General features: G+C 34.7%; 1 protein-coding gene across 4 annotated transcripts in view; it reads left to right on the top strand.

Moving 5' to 3' along the window:
- SV2C (synaptic vesicle glycoprotein 2C) overlaps positions 1-22,897 on the top strand; it is a 114,292-nt gene that overhangs the window by 35,360 nt on the left and 56,035 nt on the right. For all 4 annotated transcript variants that reach the window (XM_084504709.1, XM_084504711.1, XM_084504710.1 and 1 more), the window contains 2 exons: positions 11,504-11,684; positions 19,127-19,278. In XM_084504709.1, the coding sequence (XP_084360835.1) occupies positions 11,504-11,684; positions 19,127-19,278 (333 nt within the window). The remainder of the gene's footprint in view (positions 1-11,503; positions 11,685-19,126; positions 19,279-22,897) is intronic.

Below are 22,897 nucleotides of genomic sequence, written 5' to 3'. Positions count from 1 at the left end.
TTCCAATTTTGCATGGCATTTGTCAGACCTACTCATTTTAATGGTGCGCAAATATTTTCCTAATCTACTAGAATTCAGTGAAATTCAAGGTTAGTTTTGAAGTTGCCATGAACAAGTATTTTTAAGTAGAGATTATGAACTGATGGATGCAATCAACTTAAACAATTTTCCATTTAAACAGTATAACTCTGCTTACTGGCAATATTGTAAATACATAATTGAAAAGCCTTTTCAGCATCACTGCAGGTATATTGGCATTCCACAGAGGATTATTCTGATCTATTATTAGTCATTCTGACATTGGATTAATTAATCTATTTCATTGACTACATGAGAAGGCAAAAAGTGGTTTAATCATGAGCAAAGGGAATTCCCTTTTTTGCTAATATGTTGGTTGTATTCTAGCTGAAGGAGATTTTGTCCCTTGTCAGATGCTCTGGGAGACGTTTCAGATGCTTGCTAATTTAGTAACAGTGAGTTTAAACTTAATCCAAGTTCCTGATCATTTTAAGATTAATCCAGTGTCTTTTGTTGTTTGTTTGTTTTGTTGGTTTGGATTTTTTTTGTCAAGCCCGTGTAAATCAGATATTTTGAATGAGTGAATGAGGGTTGGTGTTTTTTGGTTTGGTTTGGTTTGGTTTGGTTTTTGGTTGGTTTGTTTTATTTATTTTTTGTTTGTTTTGGGTTTGTTTCTGTTTTTGTTTTTCAGCTTCTTTTTCTTCCCTCCTATCTTTTCACTTCATTGGAAAAAAAAGGTGCTAACAGCTGCTGCATAGGTGAAGAGAAATAAAAAAGATATTTACTCCCATTTACAAGGAAAATATTTTGCATAGGGCTGGAATATAGTTGCAATAAGAAGCTTTAATGGCTGATTAGACACTGAAGAAATAACTGACAATTAGCATTAATGCTGTACAGATACTTTCACTAGGAGCGTAGTCTTACTGATCAGTTGTTAGTATCACGTATATTGATTTGTTGTGTTGAATTGATCGGTTATTAATATGGATATATATACTTTGGGCTTTTTGTTTTTAGTTCACCACTAATTATTAATTAGTGGTATTCATGGACTCCTCTCTGTTTTGAGTCAGAAGCAGGATTAGGCAAATAAGAAATTAACATTCAGGCAATAAGACTTGTAGCCGAAATGAAGTTTTGATACAAAATAAGATAATGTAGTAGATTGTGAGGGCAATTTAAACTTTTAGTGTAATTTTTTTTTTCTATGAAATTTAATTAATCAGATTGGCAGATTGTGCAGCGAATGCAATGCACCATTCAGTCATAAGAAGCATTTACAATCATTCTGATTCTCACAATTGCCATGGAATTGTGTTTCAAATTGCACAGTCACAGTAATTTCTATTGTGGCAGTGTCAATTCAGAGCTGGGTGAAGAGAGCATTGAAGTTAGAATCTAAATTAGAGCAAAATCTGGAGGAACCTCCACTGTTGCAGTGGAAGACAACCAGGAATTAGGGGTATTAGAACAGCTTAAATAGGTGTGTTTTATCTGAGCCTTGTCTGTTAAGATTTTCTCCCTAATGCCACACGGGACTATTGGATCAAAGAAGAAGATAGCATAAAAATCATATGTTCACCTAGGAGATCTGTCAACAGCTTCATGTCATCACCAGGTTGGTAATAGCTGTCTTTTAAAAATGCTCCATATATGGGAAGAAAAATGCCACATATTGGCTGGTTTTTATAGTTGCTGTGTTGCTAAATGTAAGTGCTGATCAATTATTTCTGTTGTGAGTATCAGGAAAAGAGTGCATTGTTTTTTTAATCTATAATGCATTATTGATTTAGCTAGCCAAGTAATAGTAGCATAAAATAGCAGTGTGCTGTGTTTTGCTGCAATAACCACTACAAGTACACAGTTTGTAAATGGTCCTAGTGAAGAAAATGGATCAGCTCTGATCTGCTTTCTATTCTGAGAAATCTGTTATAGAATTAATAAAGTTATATTACCACCTCATAGTAGTTTGTATTTTTTTAAGAATCTGTCATTGGCACAATAACATCCATAAGCAGAAGTTAACAATTAATACATGTATCATAATGAAATTTGTGCAAATTTATTTTGTACATTTGATTTACATGAGTGATATTTCTGGTATAGCACTGGAAAAGCTTTAGTAAAATCTTTCCAGCTATGAATTTTCATCTCTGTAATCCCCCCCAAGGTGAATACATGCTAGAGTAGATTCATGATTTGGAAATGTATACAAGTTGTTTTCCTGGGCAAACTGTGTGTGTGTGTGTGTGTGTCTGTGTGTCTGTGTATGTGTGTATGTATGTATATATGTGTGTTTGTACGTATGTATGTAATTGTCCTCACTTTTCTCTTCCTCCCAAGCAAAATAATTTTTTTCCAGTCTCAGCCTTGAACTTTGTAAGTGCACACTTGGGTGATGAGTTTGGATAGCCATACTGCAAGACCCAGCAACATATTTTAGTTTCTGTGTTTAGAATAGAAAACACAACACAACACATTACAACACATTACAGTGCAATACAGCACAATACAATACAATAGTTCAGTTTGAAGGGGACTTCAAAAGTCATCTAGATGAAGATGCCATCTACCCGGCATCTTCAAAGAAAACCAAAAGTTAAAGCATATTATTGAAGCTGCAGTCCCAATGTCTCATGAACACTGACACACATGTCAGTGCCTGTCTGGGAAGCACGTTCATGTTTTACCAAAACCATTTACCAAAAACTTAAGTTTTTGATCTAAAATTTTATATCATCAAATTTTGTCTTGTATTATGTTCTTTCTGTCCTATGACTATACCTTGAGACACATTCACTTATATCTGGTTGCCTTCCATATATTTGGAGGTTCCCTAGTGTGTTCTACATCTACTTCCTTTTCTGAATTCAGTTCTCTGGCAAATTTGAACTTGATCCTTTTGGAAACCATGTTATTTTTTGTTTTGTTTTGTTTTGTTTGTTTGCTTTAATTACAATTTAATATTTTATATATTTTCACTGTTTTATGTGTGTTCTATTTGTTTTACTGTTCAAGCATTCATGATATTTCTCTTATTCTCTCTTTAAAGGTACAGTACTTGGGTACCTTGTGACAGTTTTCCTCTGATTATTTCAATAATCAATTTCAATCATCAGTTTATGCCTGTCACAGCATTATGTGTGCTTCGAGTTTTCTGGTTTGCTGATTTTTTATTTTATTTTTTGTATAACACCTTAGAGACTGCAAACAACTGAAATTAGAACTGATTAGAACTGTACTGTTACTTTTTCTTTCAGTTTCTCACCAACACTGATTAACTGGCTGTGATCTTTCGTTTGCTTAGCTTTGCCTTCAGTCCTATTTTCCTGACTTTCATGGCTGACTTCCTCTATCAAATACTGCAGATCATCAATATTGTTTGAGAGCAGGATCATTTTGTCTGTGAACCAAATATGATCACTTGTTTTCTATTTATGTGAAGTTTCTGGTTTGGTACCAGACTGATTGTCTTCAGATGTTTTGTAGGTATCTTTAAAAGTTGTGTAAGGAGGTAGTCTGTGCTTGTTTTCTTCTTTCTATTGATGCAGTAGATAGACTATTTGTTGTATTTGTTGTACGATTGGATAGACTATGAAATACATACTACTTCTTTTTCATAGCCTATATATAAGAGCATTTCTCTGAGCTGTTTTCCTGTGTAAATACTAGGAAAACAGACTTTTAGAAGTTAATAGTTTTAAAAATTGGTTTGGATTGAAATAATGGTTCTTAGTTATCTTCTTCAAAGAAAACATTGACATTTATCTATTACTCAGAATGTTTCAGATGAGGAGATGATGTTGTCCTTTTTTATTGTTATTTTTATTTTTTTGATGTCCCTGGCATTCAGCATTTTCCTTCCTCTCAGTGAGTGTAAAATTCCTTTAATTGTCACAGAGATAAATTGTCCTTTTTTATTGACTGAGAAGGATATCTGTATTGTCTTATTAAAAAAAAAAAAAAGAAAAGAAAAAAAAAAAAGAAAGGGGAGGGGGGAAGAAAAGAGCTAAATGATCTGTCTTGTATGACTTTTCACTTAGGAAGTAATTATTACTATTAGAGAAATAATCATACAGGTCACTCAATTGCAAATCACACTCAAAATCCAAGAATCACTAAACTGTGATTGGCACTGTATAAACTTTTGTATTGAAACTGAAGAGCTTCAATGTTCATTTTACATTCATCTTTATATCTTTCATAAGTTTAAACAGACAAATCCTGTTACTATGATCATTATTAAAATAATTCTAATAATTTAATGGTAAGAAAGAACTGACTGTTGCAGACACGTAGTAAAAAGAATAACAAAAATATTCAAAATGAAATTGTAATTGAGCATCTTCACTACACGCTATAAAACTGCAGATTGAAGTCTGTCTGCAGGTGTCTGGAGAGGAAATGCAGAAGGAGTGGATTAGTCTGCAGAGCAGTAACAAACCAAGAGCCTGATATCACAGAATCACAGCATGGTTGAGATTGGAAAGGACCTCTGAAAATCATCTAGTCCAACCCCACTGCCAAGCAAGGTCACCTACAGCACATTGCACAGGATGACATCCAGTCATGTTTTGGATATCTCCAGAGAAGGAGACTACAACCTCTCTGGGCAACCTGTTCCAGTGATCTGTCACCCTCACAGTAAAGAAGTGCCCTCTCATTATGTTCTGGCATATGGAGATTTTCATATATTGCATACTGTTAGGTTAAAAAAAAAAAAATCGTCTAGCATCTGAAGTTAGGACACAAACTAGCTTTTGGATAAAGGAAATCATGTCTGTAGAAGTTCTGAACTTGCAAAGGCTTGTGCAAATTTTTCATTTTGTTTAATGTGGTCTGCTAGCTTATTTGTTTGAAAGAAGTGCCTATCATCTTCTCCAAATGGCCAAACAGTTAATGTTTTGCTACTTTAATCATTTAGATCTAAACCTTATAAAAGTACCAGTCCATATACATATACCTTGCTATTCCACTACTTCAGGCATTGCTCAGATAAAAGAAGAATTTATTGTTATTGTTATGTTGGATCTTCCTTAGGCTGACATTTATAATATTTTCCAAAGTATAAAAAAATCCTTTAATCTTATTTTTGCAGTTATTTTTTACTACTTTTTCTAGTTCCATGAAATGTGTTCCTCACTCAGACAAATGACTTAAACAACAAAATAAAAAAACAAGCAAACAAAACAAACAACAACAACAAAAAACCACCTTCTTCAGACTAGTTAGATATCTACTTGTCCTGGTTTCAGTTAGAACAGAGTTAATTTTCTTCCTAGTAGCTGATAGAATGCTATGTTTTGGCTTAGGATGAGAAGAGTGCTGATAACACCCTGATGTTTTAATTGTTGCAGAGCAGTGCTTATACTAAGCCAAGGGTGTCTCAGCTTCTTGCTGTGTCCTGCCAATGGGCAGGCTGGGGGTGCAGCAAGAGCTGGGAGGGGACAGACCCAGGACAGGTAACCCAAACTAGCCAAAGGGGTATTCCATACCATCTGACGTCATGCTAAACAATATATAGGGGTGGCTAGCCAGGGGAGGGGGGCCAGACTGCTTGGGGTTAGGCTGGGCATCGGTCAGCGGGTGGTGAGCCATTGCATTGTGCATCACTTGTTTGTACACATTATTATTAGTAGTACTATTATTATCGTTGTTATTATTATTATTATTGTTATTGTTATTATTTTTTTTCCTGTCTTATTAAATTGTCTTTATCTCAACTCACAGGCTTCACTTTCCGTTTCTCTCCCCCATCCCAGAGAGGGAGGGGGGAGGGTGAGCGAACGGCTGTGTGATGTTTAGCTGCCGGCCGAGTTAAACTACGACACTACTTTACCACAGGTGTGTTAATGCAAAAGATGAACACCATTGAGTCCCATAGCTTGAGTCTTTCTGTTGCAAGGAAGTCTTACTTTACTTTTATTGGTTTCCTTTTCTCAAATGAAACATATGTACAGACTCCTTTTTTTCAGGACAGTTTGCCTACCTTTCAAATACTAGAATATGAACTACAACAGGTCGTTCCAGGTAATAATGTTGTGACAATACAAGGAGTAAAATACTGTTTAACAGCTGAATCTTGGTGACTGGCCATGCTTGGATTCCAGGCCCATTGCTTTAAATTCACCATAGCTGGAGGCTGGACACTGAGGGATTTGTGGGTTGGCTGCTTTGTTAGTTTTAACTGTTGACAGAAACTTGTTGACAGAAAGATGCTTTGTGCACAACCTTTTATGAAAATTCTAGCCACCTCGTAGCCAAAATTTGTACAAGGTGTCAACCAATTCCACTCTCAAGTCCTGTCAGCTGTCATAAGCAAAAGGAATAATCATACTAAGTAATTTCTTTTAATAGATGATTTTGTCCTTTCTAACATTGTCCTTTCTAACAACCAGTGTCCTAGAATAAAAATTGAAGTACTTTTAGAAAAGTTTATGCTTGGGCAGTTAGCTGTTATGTTGAAAGACAGCTCCTCATCTGAAGAGGAAACACTTGTGCATTGTGTACATTTGTACAATGGAAAAAATCATTGAAGTATGTAGAAGCTATATTGTGGAAGGAAGATACAGGATTTTACAACTTGGTAAAAGAACAATAGAGGAGAATATACAGTTTAGAATGGGATAAGTTTCTTTTCAGCCAAATAGCTGAATGATGAGATGATGGAGTTTGCTGAGATTACTCATTGCTCATGGGGGAAATCAAAGACACCTGTTACAGATAGCATGTGTCTCTGTATTTTAAATTAAACTTTTTTTTTTTTTTTTTTTTTTTGAATGTTTCTGTGATCACACTGGATCTGAAAATATTGTGTGTGCCTTGTGATGTGTGAGCTAATTTCTTTAGACACACCTTTATTTTAGTATGCTTTATTTAAAAGAAAAATAAAAGCAGCTAGTTTTGTAATCAGTAGTAGTTGCTGAAAAAGGGATGAGCACCCTCAAGCTGACATGTCACATTAATATCTATGTTTGTGTATGTATACCCATACAATTACTGTTTTAATCACCAGTGATAAAGGTAATGAGAAAGGAACAAGGTGTGCCAACAAGAGGCTATTTAATTTTTATGTATTTAGAATTGCTATTTTTGAAATGTGCAAAATACAATATGTGATTTATGAAAGGCAAACTAATTAATTAACTTATTAATAACATTTTCCTTATGGGATTTATGTTCTAATTAGTGGCATGGCATGATAAAAGCTACAAAGTTTGGTAAGGAGAGGATGATGAAAGGTAGATGAAGGGACTTTGATATCACGGGTTACTTGCATTTTTTGAGTGGCTATTCATTATTTCAACTGTTTACAGTTCTCCTTTTCCATTTGTCATTTTTATGGCTTATTGTGAATATTGCTGGGGAAAAAAAATGGTCTTAAGGAATGACTTGAATGTTGAGAGTAGGGGAAGTATATTTATAGGCATTGAATAGAGGTAAGTTCTGTATAAAGAGAGACAGAAGAGAGGAAATGGAGGAAAGATGGGAAAATACACTGAAACAGGTACATTTAGTACCTTCTACATTTACTACCTTCTACATTTAGTAGCTGCAGAAGGTTCAAGAAGGAAAAAGGTTATACATCCTTAGTGAGAGAGAGGAACTGTGGAGGGTCTGCAAGACAATTAGGAGAAAAATTCAAAGTTAATATTATGGGAAAGTATGAGCTTATGGTAGAGAAGGTTCAGGTTCGTTATTTGGAAAACATGCCTCATCAAGAGGGTGGTCTGGCACTGGAACAGGCTCCCCAGGGCAGTGGTCACAGCACTGAGCCTGTCAGAGTTCCAAGAGTGTCTGGACAATGCTCTCAGAGAAAAGGTTTGATTTTTGGGTGGTCCTGTATGAAGCCAGTAGTTGTACTTGATGATCCTTGTGAGTCCCTTACAAATCAGGATATTCTTTGGTTCTGTGGTTCTATGTTTGATAGGAAACAAATATTATTTATTAACTGCTATATTTTGAATGTTATTCAGGAGAATTATGTAGGTATAAGAGAAGCCAAAGCACAGTACAATGACCAGAAGACTTTTAATCACAAAGAAAGGTTAATATTTTTAAACCCTCAAGACTTGGAAACTTTTTTAATTGCTCAGAGTATTTTCATATTTCTATACATCATGAGGAATGTAGGTACTTGGTAAATTAAGGTTCTGTGCATAAAATATTTCAGATATATCAATGTATAGAAATATCAATACATTTCTTTGGTCATTGGTGAGTATTTCTAAAATTAGATTGTTGACTGGGGGAGCCCAATGGCTTTTATGTATGTCATGTTCATTTTAAGAGTTTGTATCAGCCATTTCATTTGTCTTTCTGAAATTGATCTGCTGTCACTGCAGCTATTGAACTATTTCTGCTGTCACTGCAGCTATTGAACTATTTCTGCTAAGTTCTTTCAACTAATATAGACAAGTGCCAGATCTGCTGGGTATAATTTCAAAACTGCTTGTGAGTACTGGCCTACCTGAAGTGTGGTATGGTGGTCCTGCCCACAGGAGAAATTTACAGCAGTTGAGTGGTTATGTCAAAAATGACTAAGCTTTGTATCTTTAGGACTGGAAAATGTACAAAATGCATGTACTGTCAGTAATAACCCAAGTACTGTATTTAAAATTTATAATCAGAATAAAGCAACTATCTGATAAAGGTCTGCTGCAAAGGTCTGCATTAAATTAAAGAGAATATTGTAGTGTCTGTGTCCTTCAGGCACTGAATTGTAAGATGAAAGACAACAAAAACATTGTAGGACTTCTGCAAATTCTAAATTTACCCACATTCTCATCCATATGAGAAAGGAGTTTCTAAAGGAGCTTTTAGGTCTTGCTTAGATAAAGAGATGCTCCTATGATGAGAAACAATGAATCTGTCATCTAGTCCTTAGAAAATCATGGAAAAGACAGTCTAGAAATATCCTGTTCTGATTCTGTATTAACTAAGAAAGTAGCTAAAGAAAAAAATTATTTTCTGGTATTGGTTTCAACTGATGGCTATTGGAATAGTTGTTTTCCACTACCTCAAATTGCCCACATTGATGAGTGACAGATATTCATATATTCAGATATTAGTCCAGCCAACTGAAGCATGTGGAATTCATTATTTGAATGAGAGACTTTCATAGGCGTTTTGTTTGTTTGTTTGTTTGTTGTTTGTTTGTTTTTTGTTTTGTTTTAATAAAGAAGTTGACATAAGAACAGACCTATGAAAATAATCTGCTCTGGCTATTGCTTCTGTATATGAAGTTTATACATACATACATAAATGTATGTGGGATTACATTTTACATGGTGGAAGTACTGCTCTCTCATTTCAGAAGATATCTGAATCATGCAGAGAATGAAAAAATACAAATGATAGAAATTTGGCTTTTGCTTTTAAGTATTTTTTTTCTGTTAATTTTGAGATACACTGTAGATGTTTCATGCTCATTCATATTTCTAAATTACTATGCCTACCTGCTTCTCAGAAGAGGAGAATATTCCATAGTTTTTGACTAGATAGTCTGCACATACCTTTTACAGATCACATGTAAAAGAGTTTTCTCCATATGATTGTACAAAACTTTCTCAGTAACTGACAGTTCAAAATGTAAAATTAATACTCAGAGAAAACATCAGAGACAACCATCAGTCAGGTTACTGTGTAGGGACCTTGAATTTACAAGAAACTAATGGATATGGATCATCTTTTTACTATTGTTTTCTGTGTAATAATTGAAGTATAAATACCATCATTTTTTATTACAAAAATCTTAAAACATAAGAAAGCCTTCAGGGAGTGTAGTCCAACATTTGTATATCACTGAAATATCACTGAAATATCCAATGTGAAACTACACACAGGAATTCAGTTGTGATAAATGTGCTAAAATGAATGATAAATATGATAAATAAATGATAAATGAAATAGTATACTTGCCTAGCTGAAGTATAACTCTGCTAATATATATTTATTTTAATGTGTGTTGTATCAAGTGTTTTAACATGGTGTCTCATAAGGAAACAGCACAGTGGAAACTATTTGTACAGAACCTTAGAGAGTACAGGGGGACATTTTGTGATGCATGAGACAGGTGTTAGTACTTCAGACATTGATATGTGGAATTACAAGCAAGGAAATAGCGATGAATGACCTCTTTGTTCAGTTAACAAAGGCCAGGCATTTTATTTATTTTTCTCAGTTTTACTTACCTTCTGCAAGGCAGAGGTGAGTCTTCTTGAGACCATAAACAGAGCAGCTGGGGAATTTGTCAGTTCTTATGGCTGATAGAAAAGGGTCACAGGACAAGGGCTCACTCATATTTTAGCTGCTTCCAACTGCCTTATATTTAAATTCTTCTTAGTAGTAGTAGACTTACAAGACTTACCATTAATTAAATTAAAACTCATCTGGGAAGCTCAGAAAGCAAGTGGGTAGAAGAAGAAACAGGAAGTGTGTGAAACAAAATATAAATCTGGTTGGACCTGCCCAAAGCTTGGGAACTACTGCTTCTGACAGTCTGCTTAGTATGTTGTGTTTCCTCATGCATTGTCCCATGGAAGAGTTGTCCCTGGAAAAGAAATAATGTATAACATGCTAAGAAATCAATGGTTAAGTTGTTAATTATTCCAGATTAACTTTCCATTGGAAAGTATTTCACTTTTAAAACATTAACTTTAGAAAAATCACCTCAAAATAATATGTCCTCATCTCATTCTAATGTATGATGTATTCTGATGTATGATTAATGTAAAGCTAAACTGTCATGTCTGTGTTCAAAATTCTTTGTAAATAAAACTATTTTTAGTGTTGGATTTGTTGTTGTTTATTTACTTATTTTGTATATGGGGCAACACTATTTAAAATAAAACTATACAGTGAAGCAGAAACAGAAGGAAGAAAAAAGACAAAGCTGGACACCTTCAGTTCTGTAGATCTCAAATGGAAATTGTCCATTGTTTCATAATCAGTTTCTTTTAGACTTAGCACATCTTACTGCCGGTGATTAATCCCCTACAGGATTGCTTATATTCTTGTAATGTTCAGACTATTTCTCTCTGTAAGGAAAGTTTTAATTTTTGGAGTATTTAACCTGAATGCAGTCCTGTTGCTGGGGAAATGATAACATTTTTTCTCTTATTCAGTCTTATTTGCTTGTATTTTAATTGATTTAGCTAGAGGCATCTCATTTAATAGTTATATTAAGCTTCAGTGTTTCTGCTAGCAGATGACACAGAAACAATAGGAAATCTTTCTCCCTAGGTACTTTTGCAAAGCTATGCATACAAATTCTACTCATTGAAAAAAGATAAATTAATCTGTATATTACTTATTTTGGAAAGAGAGACGATGGCTGAAACCAAATCATTCAAATACATACAACTATTTTCGGTGTGTTCAATTGTGGTCAGTCTTGTAGCTCACAAAACAACATCTTTTTTTTCTTTTCTTTCTTTCCTTTTTTTTTCTTTTTTTTTTTTTTTTTTTGTGTATATTACAGGTAGCATAGTGTACCTTGGGATGATGGTGGGGGCATTCTTCTGGGGAGGCTTGGCAGACAAGGTGGGAAGGAGACAGTCACTCCTGATATGCATGTCTGTCAATGGATTCTTTGCCTTCCTTTCATCATTTGTCCAGGGGTATGGCTTCTTCCTCTTCTGTCGATTGTTTTCTGGATTTGGGTAAGCTCCTCTGGTTTTGTTAATTTCTACAATTGTGTGTGTTAATAAAAGTCTTCTATTTGCAAAAGTTCATTATTTAATGCAGGAATATAGCCTGTGTCAGGGGTGAGGGAATTAATCAATGCAGCTACTAAAATTGTAAACAAAAACTAGGAGGAGAAGAAGAATGATCTTAGGAGAAAGATGCAGACTGAAAAGTGTGAAATTGAGATCTGTTCTCATTCTGCAACAGACTTGCTTTGGGAATTTGCTTAACTTGCTTAACTGTTTTATATCTCAGCTTCTTTATGTATTGTCTGTTCATTAAGCAGTATAATACTCCCCTCATAAGTGTAAGATTTCAGTAATATTTATAAATTTTCTAGTGCCTTTGTGTGTCAAATATTTATAGCACCACTGTAGTCAAGACTGTCAAATTTAAAATTGGGCCTTATATCTTGCCAAATGTTATTGCTCTTTCCATAAGGAGAAGGTTTGTGGCCCTGTATTTGCTTTACTTTTCTTTTAATTTAAATAACTTCTTACTTGGTGAAAATGTTTAAGATATTGGTCATGGTTCATTAAGTTTATCATTTTAAACTTAAGCTGAGATTGAGATGCCCAAGCTAATTAACATGACATACCTTAATTGTACCTTTATTGCACTCTTGGATAATGAAGAGTTTTTTCTGGAGTAGTTTAGCATTTCTGGTATTTACATGATTCAGATCAAAAACGCTCATTTATGATTCCATTGCTGACCACTTTCATTCTTTAGAATGCTCAAAGTGAAACAGCTAGTAAGAAAGAGCACAGAACACTGGATAGTAAAACCGTGCACATGAAGTCCATTTTTTGTATGGTTTGTTGGCTCTGGTTTATGTGACCATAGTGCAAAAACACCGTTGTATGGTGTTTGCAGTTTCAAAAACCACAAATGGTCTGAAGCAGGGTAGATCTAGACAATGACACCAAAATACAATTGCTATAGCACTAAGTACTGTTAAACTGATTCAAGAAGGAGTCTAAAAGGGGGAGAGGATTGAGGGAAGGGATGTGGGGTGTCCTCTTGCCCGGAGAGTCTAACACCAAACTTTTAGATACGACTCTTTTTAGAGTCATGAGGATTCTATTTCTTTTAAAAGAATAATAATAATCCCATCCAGCTTCCCTACATGTTTTTCTTTTTATAGGTCACTATCACTTCTAGGTTTTATGTTATGACTACCCAAAGTTCTGCATTTTCATCAAAACCCTGACGCTTTTTACAAAGCTGTTTTCACTACAGTAAGATGTTCCTTGTTCCTATATCTCTATAGCTGATTAAAGGATCTTTGTTCTGAAAAAACCTTTGACCTTGTTGAATGACACTTTCTCTCTTTCACGATCCTTTCAACATCCAGAAGATAGTTGTATTCCTGCTTAGTCTGCCTAGTTCATGAAGTCAGCACTTGACCTTTGTTGGACAACTTCTGATAATTAAAAGTCAATTAAATATTAAGAGCTATTCATGAGATATGAAATCATGAGATGTAAGGTGAAGGGATTTTAAACTGCTCTTCTATCTTCTAGAAAATACAAAAATATATATAAATATATGAATAAGCATGAACAATAAAATCAGTATCTGATAGAATAATTTATTTATAGAAAATAATATAAAACAGATTATCCTCAGATTCTCTTGTAGAAAAAACATATTTACAGAGGTAAACTGATCAGGAAAAACAATCAAACAATAGCAACAGCAGCAAACAGTCCACCTTCTGATCATGTTTTTGCATCTGAAAAACTTGAAACTATTAGAAGTTTTGCATCTCCCCCCTCCTCCCAAGAAGAAGAATTATTTGGAATAAGAACAGTGTAAATAATATTAAGATACTGGTTGGTACAAGGTGTTGAGGGATATGAAAGTCTCAACGGTAAACTTAAGCTGGTGAAAAGACTAAAGAAATGTTGGGTAGTCTGCAAAATCATTTCTGTTTATGGAAAAAATATCATAACTCTGATTCCTCCATTGATCAATCCAAAATCTAAAATCAAAAGGAAATTGAATCCCAAAGTCAGATAAAGGTCTAGCAGAGCTTTTGACATGGTTTCCTACAATGTAGAAACAGCTAGACAGGAAACTGTGAGCTGTATTCATCATTAGTCAGTGGGGAGAAGGGGAGGAAAGGGGGAAATGTGCTAAAATTATCATCAAAAAGCACCTTGTTAGATCTATCTTTGAAACTGTCAAAGTAAATTTTCTCTAATACCAGATTATGACTCATAATATCACTAGTACATGGAACGGAAAGGGAGCTGTTGCCTATTCAACACTGGCACAGTGAAATACTAATCTCAACTAGAGAATTTTATCTAATGTCTATTACAGAAAGTTTAATTTTCGGGGCGGGGGGGAAGGGGAGAGGGGGTACTTTTAGATAATTTTAGATAGAGTTTTCCATGTACAACAACTTAGTTTAGAATAACATGCTTAAAAGTATACATTTGTATTAGCCCCGCAAATTTCATTTAGGTTGCCTTGAAATAAACAGAGAGATGATACATTTTCCCAAACTGCATCATATTGGACTTGATGATCCTTAAGGGTCCCTTCCAACTCAGGATATTCTATTTTTATCTAGCCCAAATGCTGCTTCTAAAAGTAATCAAAGTTTTCATGTTGTATAAAGGTAACTGAAATAAATATATATCCTGAGGCCAACTAAAGTTTAAAATTTATTCAACCAACACTGAAATGATTCTATTTCATGAGGGAACTATGAAAGGTTAAACAAACATGTCATAATTTACAAACCAAGCATTATATCCAGAATATAGAGGTTTCTTTTAATTTGCTATAAAGACTAGTTTGACTAAATGTCTTCTTAAGATCCACAGAAATATTAGTAAACTTGGCTTAGATGTGGTGAATTTATATAACCGAAAACCAATAAAAAGCCTGTCATACCCTGTGAATAAGAGTCTTTCTTGATATTTACTATCATATAGTATTTATGTTCCACGAGATGTTAGACTAGACTCACCTTCAGACAGCCTTTTTATCCCTTTCTCAGAAAATCTCTCTGCAAAGCCACCTGCAGTAGTCCTTCTACATTACTGGGATCTAACATATAAAGAACTGGTGTCAATGCAGTAGCATTAAACTCATCATTTAGATCTTGCCAAAATCCCTCACATCTTTGTAGGGATCAACAGTTACCAAAAATCCAGATCTGTAGATGAGATTTTTTGTAACTAGCAATTTTTGAGGTCACCAAGCTGACATTTACTACCATTTTTGCATGTTGTGTGTAGCAGCAAATAACTCCTACAGACATTTATACTGCCCTTCTCTAAATGACCAAGACAGGAAGGACAGCTAGTGGTCTGTATGCATAGCAACTTTCAAAAGATTCCAGCAGAGATATGGACCATGTGAACACAGCACAGTTGCAACACAACTATGCAAGCAGTTGCTGTCAAGGACTTCAGATCTTGACCAACAGGCAGCTTTTATAATTATATGCCATTAGTATTCATTATTATGCTGTACTTATCTTTTACCTCTTTACGCTTATTTGCTCTATTTCTTTCTCATGTGTCTTCTTACCCTGAAAGGGTTGTAATCCTTCTGACTTTAATTCCTCTGCAAACTCCAGCTGCCTCCCACCCATGGCTATCAGTAGTTGTACACTGAGAGCTAATGAATAGCTCTGCAGGTGACTGGCTTCAAAGCTGATAGTGTATGCCAAAAAGGCCAATATGTTTCTCAGGCAAGCCAAGGAAGCAGTTGGCAAGGTATGAGCTTTCCAAATAGCTTTGATTCCAGGCCTTTCTTCCTCTTCTGTGGTTAAAGGTTGACTGACGTAAACCTGACACAGCTGGGAGTCTATCTTAAGACTGTGAAGACAAGAGGACAATATTTTAATGTGAAAGGAAGATTATATGAAAGAGAAAGACTAGAAAAGTGAAACACAGAAATAAGGTAGAGCCTATACAACAGAAAACTCAAAAGAAAAAGTAAAAACTTGAAAAGAGAAATGAAAAAGAGAAAGGAAGAGATCTGCAAAAAAACAAGAATTCATAAACAATCATAGAATTGAACAACCCAGGCTGGAATGGACTTTGAAAGATCATGTACAACCTTAATGGGAAAAGGGAGATTAGATGAGATGATCTGGCACCCTACCCGTTCATATCTTGAAAGCCTCTGATGAAGAGGATTCTATCATACCTCTGGCGAGGTTGTTCCAGTGACTGATTGTTTTCACTGTAACAAATTACTTTCTTACATGAAGATGAAATCTCTTCCAGTACAGTTTGTACCCATTATTCCTTTTCTTCTCCATGTGTATCCTTGTGAAAAAGATCCTTCCTCTTTGTAGTCACATATTAAGTACTGTCTGCCCTTCAAGTACTGGAGCACTGTGATAAGATCTGCCCTGAGTCTTCTTTTCTCCAGGGTGAAAAAATCTAACTCTTCAGCCTTTCCTCATGAGACAGGTTCTCCAGCCCTCTGATTATATTTGTGGCCCTCCTTTGGACACTCTTCAGTCTGTCTGTGTCTTTTTGAACTCTGGGAACCAGAACCAGACACAGTGCACCAGGTGTGACCTGACAAATGCTGAGTAGAGTGTGATGATCACACCTGTATCTCTGCTAGTAATGTTCCTGTAGATGCAGAAATGATTCTGTGCTTGCCAGTGGTGGCACATCTGAAAGCAGCTTATCTGGCATACCTAGCTGCATAAGTACAGCAAGCAAATACTTTGCAATTATATGCTTGTATTTGACATCAAATTTGACTTGTCTTTTTTTTTTTTTTTTTTTTTTTTTTTTTTAGTAGTGTTATAAAAATTTGTGGACTTAATTAGTTACTCATCAGTTTCCTTCAGAGCTAACAGTATTTTAGAGTTCTGTAAATAATCATACATGAGTCTATCACAGGGAGTCTCACTGTTGGTAGCATACAAGTCATGTGTGTACCTAGAAGACAATTTCTCTAGCTTGCATATTCCAATCAGGCACTTGGATTTAAAAATAGGTGGAATGATCAGCAATGCATAGCCTACAGCATGCTGCTGTTTTGTAGGACTTATCCCAGCAGTTTGCAAGGTGAACAAGTTGATCTGGGTACTTACTTTTGCATATCTTGCCAATCTAGAGGAAGTTCTGGGAGGAAAATAACAAAGATGTTTTTAATCAGACTTTTGGAAGTGAAAGAAGAAACTGTTTAAGAAGAAGAGGAAAAAGTAGATGCAAGTGGACAAAAGAAGGTGGACTACTTCCAAATCTCAGGAGCATAGCAGTGAATCTGTGTTTAGAACTCTGATACTTAGCAAATCACCAGTAAAAAACTTGCAAATGTCAATGCACAGACGCAATCTTTACTCTGAGTCTAGATCTTATCCATATTTGTAAAAGAAGAAGACAAGATATTTCAGAACAACATTCTGCCTTGTACAGTTAGTATTCTATATGGTGGTGTGGGTTTTTACATCCCCCCTTCCTTTCCACTCCATTGTATCTCTTCCTTATATACTTTTGCTTTTCAAGACACTTTGCTTAATCTGCTTATCTGCCAATAAGCAAAGGCTCTCTGAAGCCAGAGGCTCCAGTATGTTTTTTATTTATTTATTTTCCAGCTGTCACACTGTGCAGTTGCCAAAATCTGTTTTGACAAATCATGGCTTCTAAGGTAGATTTGCAGGCATTTATTTGTGACAATATAAGTGCAAATATACTGTAGTTTATTGTTTGTTTCATTAAAATTCCATTCTCCTAGGGTGCATCGTTTAAATCTCCTTTTGATTTTCCTCTCCCAATAAGTTCACAGAACAAATTTGTATAGAAAGTGTACAGAAATACATGTAACACTATAAAAGCGTGGCCTAAGCCCTGGAGGGTAAGAATTAATTGCTGTAAGCCACTTAAACCTTGGGAACTGGAGAGTCTACAGGTTCTATAGCACCACTAAGCTAGTAGGCCTTCTTCATTGCAGCAAAATGAGCTGTGATTCCACCCTCAGCCATACCTCTCCCACTGTTTCTCATCCTGGGCTTCCAGGACAACCTCTCAGGACAATCTCCCTCATTGTGAGAGAGCAATAACCTGGTGAAACTTTTTAGTGTTTTTACCCATGAGAAGAACACAAGATACAGTTCTCACATGGGAACTCTATCCGTACACCTAACAAGAAATCACAGAGATATGAACCTCTGCAGAACTTGCAGAGAATGTTAGCAACCTCAGCAATTGCAAACATTAATTTTAAAGGTAACAGTTGACTGGCGGTACTTTGTGTATAGTTGTCTAGAAGGAAATGACAGAACAGCAGTCCCCTAAACAAATTAACTTTTCAATGCTGTGTTTCATTGCAATACCTGAGGATACCTTGAAGTAAACAATATTGCATTGACATGGCACTGATTTCTCTTGGCACTGAAATACCATTTCTGTATTCATCTTTTACTTTTTATATTTGTTTTAATCTGTTCTAAATTCCTTCTTTTTGCTCGCAGTTTGGCAGTCACTGAAACAGCAGCATAAATACACATTTATCTTTAAAGCTGAGTTAAAAATTTCAACCATGAAAGTCATTACTTCTTTAAAGGATGTAATCTGGTATATCGGAAGATCTGTTCAAACTTCACAGGTATTTTCTTCAGCAGGAAATTAAAGCCCACAAAGACTTAATCTGTTGTGGAACATTTGACAGTTTGCATTGGTAGTGAAGAGTTAAAGACACTAAAAGATTATTTGAAACCTAGTACTGACAATGATACAAAATTTGAGTTATAATAAATTTTGCAAAACCAAGTTGAAGTTTTTTGTTCACTTATTTTTAAAAATTATTTATTTTATTATTTTTTTTTTTATGCTGTGAAGATCTGTGGATATTTTATGAATGCATAGGCTCTCCCATAAAAAATTTAAGCCCATCATGGGCTTAGCAAATCATATGGTGCAAATGAATATAACTTATTTTTAAAATATGCATGAAATAAAATATATTAACAACATACCTGGAATTTTGTCACTTCCTGTTTGAGCACTGAAACACTGGAGTTTAAACTTAGAGAAATATCTATTATTCTTTGGGAAAATTACTAATATTTTCAGTTAAATTGAATGTATTTTGACATTTGTCATTAAATTGCTATGATTACAGGATTTTTGTAGTGGTGAAAGTCAATGCATTGTGTTGGTTTCTGTTTCAGCAGTCAGCACATTGACAATCCATTTGAATCACTGAATAAGTTGAATTGTATATAGAGTTTTCAATGAAATTTTTGACAAAAATTGCATCCAAACTGGTGACAGTTTTCTAAATAGCTGTTCAGTACATCGTGCTATTTGAGACAAAAACACTCTTGCTAGGAAAGCTGCTTGTAGTTTGGGTTTTAAAAGACCTTATCCAAACTTTAAATAGTTGTTACTTTCTCCCTTAATGTATGGTGTATATTTCATTTTAGGATTGGTGGAGCTGTGCCAATAGTTTTCTCCTATTTTTCGGAAGTTCTTGCTCGGGAGAAACGAGGTGAACATCTGAGTTGGCTCTGTATGTTTTGGATGATTGGCGGTATCTATGCATCTGCAATGGCTTGGGCAATAATTCCTCATTATGGTAAGAAAAACAACTTGCAATTTTTCATTCTTGTACTGTGAAAGTAAAGCTCTTCAATTAGAGTTTAAACATGGTACTATATGTCTGTTCTTGAAATGCTAACCCTGCTATTGAGAAAAAATGATTCCTTTGTGGGAAGTTAAGTGAACAGATCATACCCTAAATAAAAACATATTAAGAAATTAATATATTAATACAAAAATTACCTAATACCTTTGCTTAGTCAGATTCTATAAATTTACTAGAAACATGGACAAATAGAAGTATGAGTAACCTGGGAGAGTGGAATGTATCCCTGCCTATGATGGGTGTGTGTGTGTGTGTGCAAAATTAGATGACCTTTAAGGTCTGTTCTAGCCCAAACCTTTCTATGATCCTGTAAGTCTATGATTCTATGGTTACTGGTATTTTTTTTTAAACTGGAGAAAATAAGTGACATGGATAAATTAAAGAAATTAAAGAAGATAGTTTTTAAAATGTTGAGTAGAAAAGTTCTGCAGCTTTTTTGTTTATTTATTTGAAACAGAAATTAATTGTCAATTATACACTCTTGAGAAAAAAGTGTAAGGATCATCTTAATGTTTGTGGTGGCACTTCTAAATATAAAACCATATTGAATGTTCTTAGTGGATCTTTTTAATGATGTAGGAATACAGAAATCAAAAAAAGTGCACATAATAAATACTGTAGGGATGAATGAATGCAAATAAGACAAAAAGCTTACAGTGATTGAAATTATATGAACATGAGATATATACTGCTTTGCAAAATAACTCTTTACTGCCCTGACATAGTCAAACTTACAGAGATACAGGTTTGAATCAGTCTCCTGGGCTTGTGTTTTGAAGAGTTAAGTGCTCATGGGTCTCCAGGGTGGCTGAGACTGCGCAGTGTTTTTTAAAAATCAGGCTCTGTAAGCACTTGTCGATGGCATTCTTCAAAACAAATAGAGCAACATCATGAGTTAGCTAGCATGCAGAGCAGTTTTCTTAAGCTAGGCGTTGATATTTATTGAAGTTGGATTATGCAAAAGAGGAAAAATTCAGAAGGTTTGCCCAAAGTGATTGGAACATTTAACAGACAGTAAGACCCAGAAATAAATTATAACCATGTACACTAATCAAATATCTAGACTGTAGCATGAAAACTAATTTTAGACTGGACATACAGCCTGAATCTCTGTCTTTATCCTTGCCTTTTGGCTTTGAATTCCTGAAATCAGAGAGGAATCTTAGCTGGCAAGGCATGATGTGGAGATATATATATATTTGATTAGTCGGTTGTTCTAGGTGCCTTTTTTTTTTTTCTTTCCTTTATATTTTTATTTTCTTTATATTTCAGGGGAAAATACAAACATTATGACAGATTGATTTGAATAATTTGACCATAGATTTCATAAATAACTCTACAGCCTTTACTGAGGTGCTTTCAAAAATGTCACATGGCAATATATCTCAATGAATAACAATACACAGCTTTACATTAAAGTAGTGACACGTAAGGGAATAATTTTCTTCTTTCTTTAGCAGTGGACAAGTATCAGAAAACAAACAAACAAACAAACAAACAAACAAAAAACAAAAACAAACAAAAAAAAACACATGCTGTGCTGTTTTGGTGCTGTGTGTGTGTATTCCTGCAAAAGTATCTAGGAAATCACTTCAGACAGAATAACACAAAAAACAACTTTAAAAGACTGTATTCTTCAGCTTTAGTCATATAAATCACTCTCCTTGCAGTATATGAAAAAAAGACATAATAGCCAAAGGGAGGGCTAAAAAAGGAAGCTATAAACAACAGACACAATTCTTTCCCATAGGAAAAGAAATAAGCTTACCCATGATTTTGGAAAAATTAATCAGAATATATTTATAGGTTTGAATGAGGTCTTTCATAATTATTTTTCCTTTAAATTAGACCTCTTCTTTATGTTGTCAAGGTTAAAGTCTGTGTCTTACTGCCTGGCACAAGTGTGGGATTGTTCTGCTCAGGACCAGTCATAAACTGCTTCATTTTCATGATTGCATGCTGAGTTTACAGGCACTGCCAAGTGTTCCCAGGGCAAATGCTGCTCTGGAACTAGGGAGGATACATTAACACAATACTGTACCCTTCTGCAAACACTCCAGGAGAGGTTAATGCAGGCTCTGGTCATTTCACCATTTGTATCAAGTGCATTCATGAGGACTCCTTTAAGACCATTTTCTCCTTTAGAAATTCTACATGGTTTCCACATGATTATTTTGCCAAAATTACGCAACGAGATATCTTTTTCTCCAAACCACTTTCAGTCCTTCTCATCATTCATATCTCCACTGGCCAGGAAGCAAAACATAATTATAAACAAAGCATCCACTTATTTCTAAGGTTCATAGTGCACAGGAAATTCTGATCTCACTTGAGGAGCAAACAAGAGTTCGATTTCCCTAGCTGAACACTGAAATTACTCAAAGACAATAAATGAAGTTTTATCTATTGAAGAGCAACAAGCTGCCATTGAGCATAGTGGAATTATTGTAAATGAATGGAAAAGTACCAGATCAGCGGTATAGACTCATTTTTTATTTTTTTGTTTCCTTTCTCTGTTAAAGTACTTTAAAAAGTCCCAGATTTGCAGCTGATATACATTACATGTATCTAGCTCCAAGGCAGGCAGTGAAGCTATACTATTTCACCTGTTGAAGATTTATTTATTATTATTATTATTATTATTATTATTATTATTATTATTATTATTATTGTGAGAAAATGAAGTCTACATTCCCTACATGTTACAGTTTATCTGTTTCTATTCAAACAACATGGGAGTGACTAAAGCCTGAGAAGAATCAGGATGATGTAGTGCTGCAGTGACTACATACTGGAAGATTAGTTTTATCTGGAAGGCAAGCAAGTTTCAGAGCTTCTTTAAGTCTATGGCTGTTGGCTTCTGTTTAAAAATTGAAAATGGATGCAGACTTGCTCAGGGTTCTTGAAAGAAGAGTTGAGGTCATAGATAATCTATTAGAAGAAACATCTGCAGAGAAACACTTCTAATTGCAGCCAATTAACAAAGTCCCAGACTAGGCTGCTGCAAATAGATGGCTTTATGCACAACGTAGGTCAGGCTTGATAGGAAGGATAATTACCATTTTATAAACCATTTTGCAAGTGCAACTTTAAATTTAGCATAATGATTCAAAGTGGATTACTTCCAAGACTGTCAAATGCATCAAATACATTATCACAATGTTTTTTAAAATATTCATTTTCCAAACAATGAAAAATCTTAACAGTGAGAGATCATATTTCAGTGTAAAATCCCAATAGTGATATATTACCCTTTCATTACACTTTTTATTTCTTCATTCAAGCATAGGAACCAAGGATTCATCCAAGTTTTCCTAGCCAATTTTATCCCTTCATTGAAAAAAAAAATTATATATATATATATATAATTAGCAGTTCTCTGAAAAAGTATGTTGCCTACCATACATGATGTTATTTTATTTTAAAAAAAGGTTAGTATTTTATTGTGTCATATCTCCAAAATAAAACCAGGGGATGTTGGGTAAAGCTTTCAGTTTATTTATGCTATTAGTTTTGGTATTCTGTGCAGTTTTATGTTTGGCATATATGA

The sequence above is a fragment of the Aythya ferina genome, assembly GCF_964211825.1.
Source record: "Aythya ferina genome assembly, chromosome: Z".
In the NCBI taxonomy this organism is placed as follows: domain Eukaryota; kingdom Metazoa; phylum Chordata; class Aves; order Anseriformes; family Anatidae; genus Aythya; species Aythya ferina.
The sequence above is the reverse complement of the archived record's forward strand: the minus strand, read 5'-3'. Positions and strand labels throughout refer to the sequence as shown.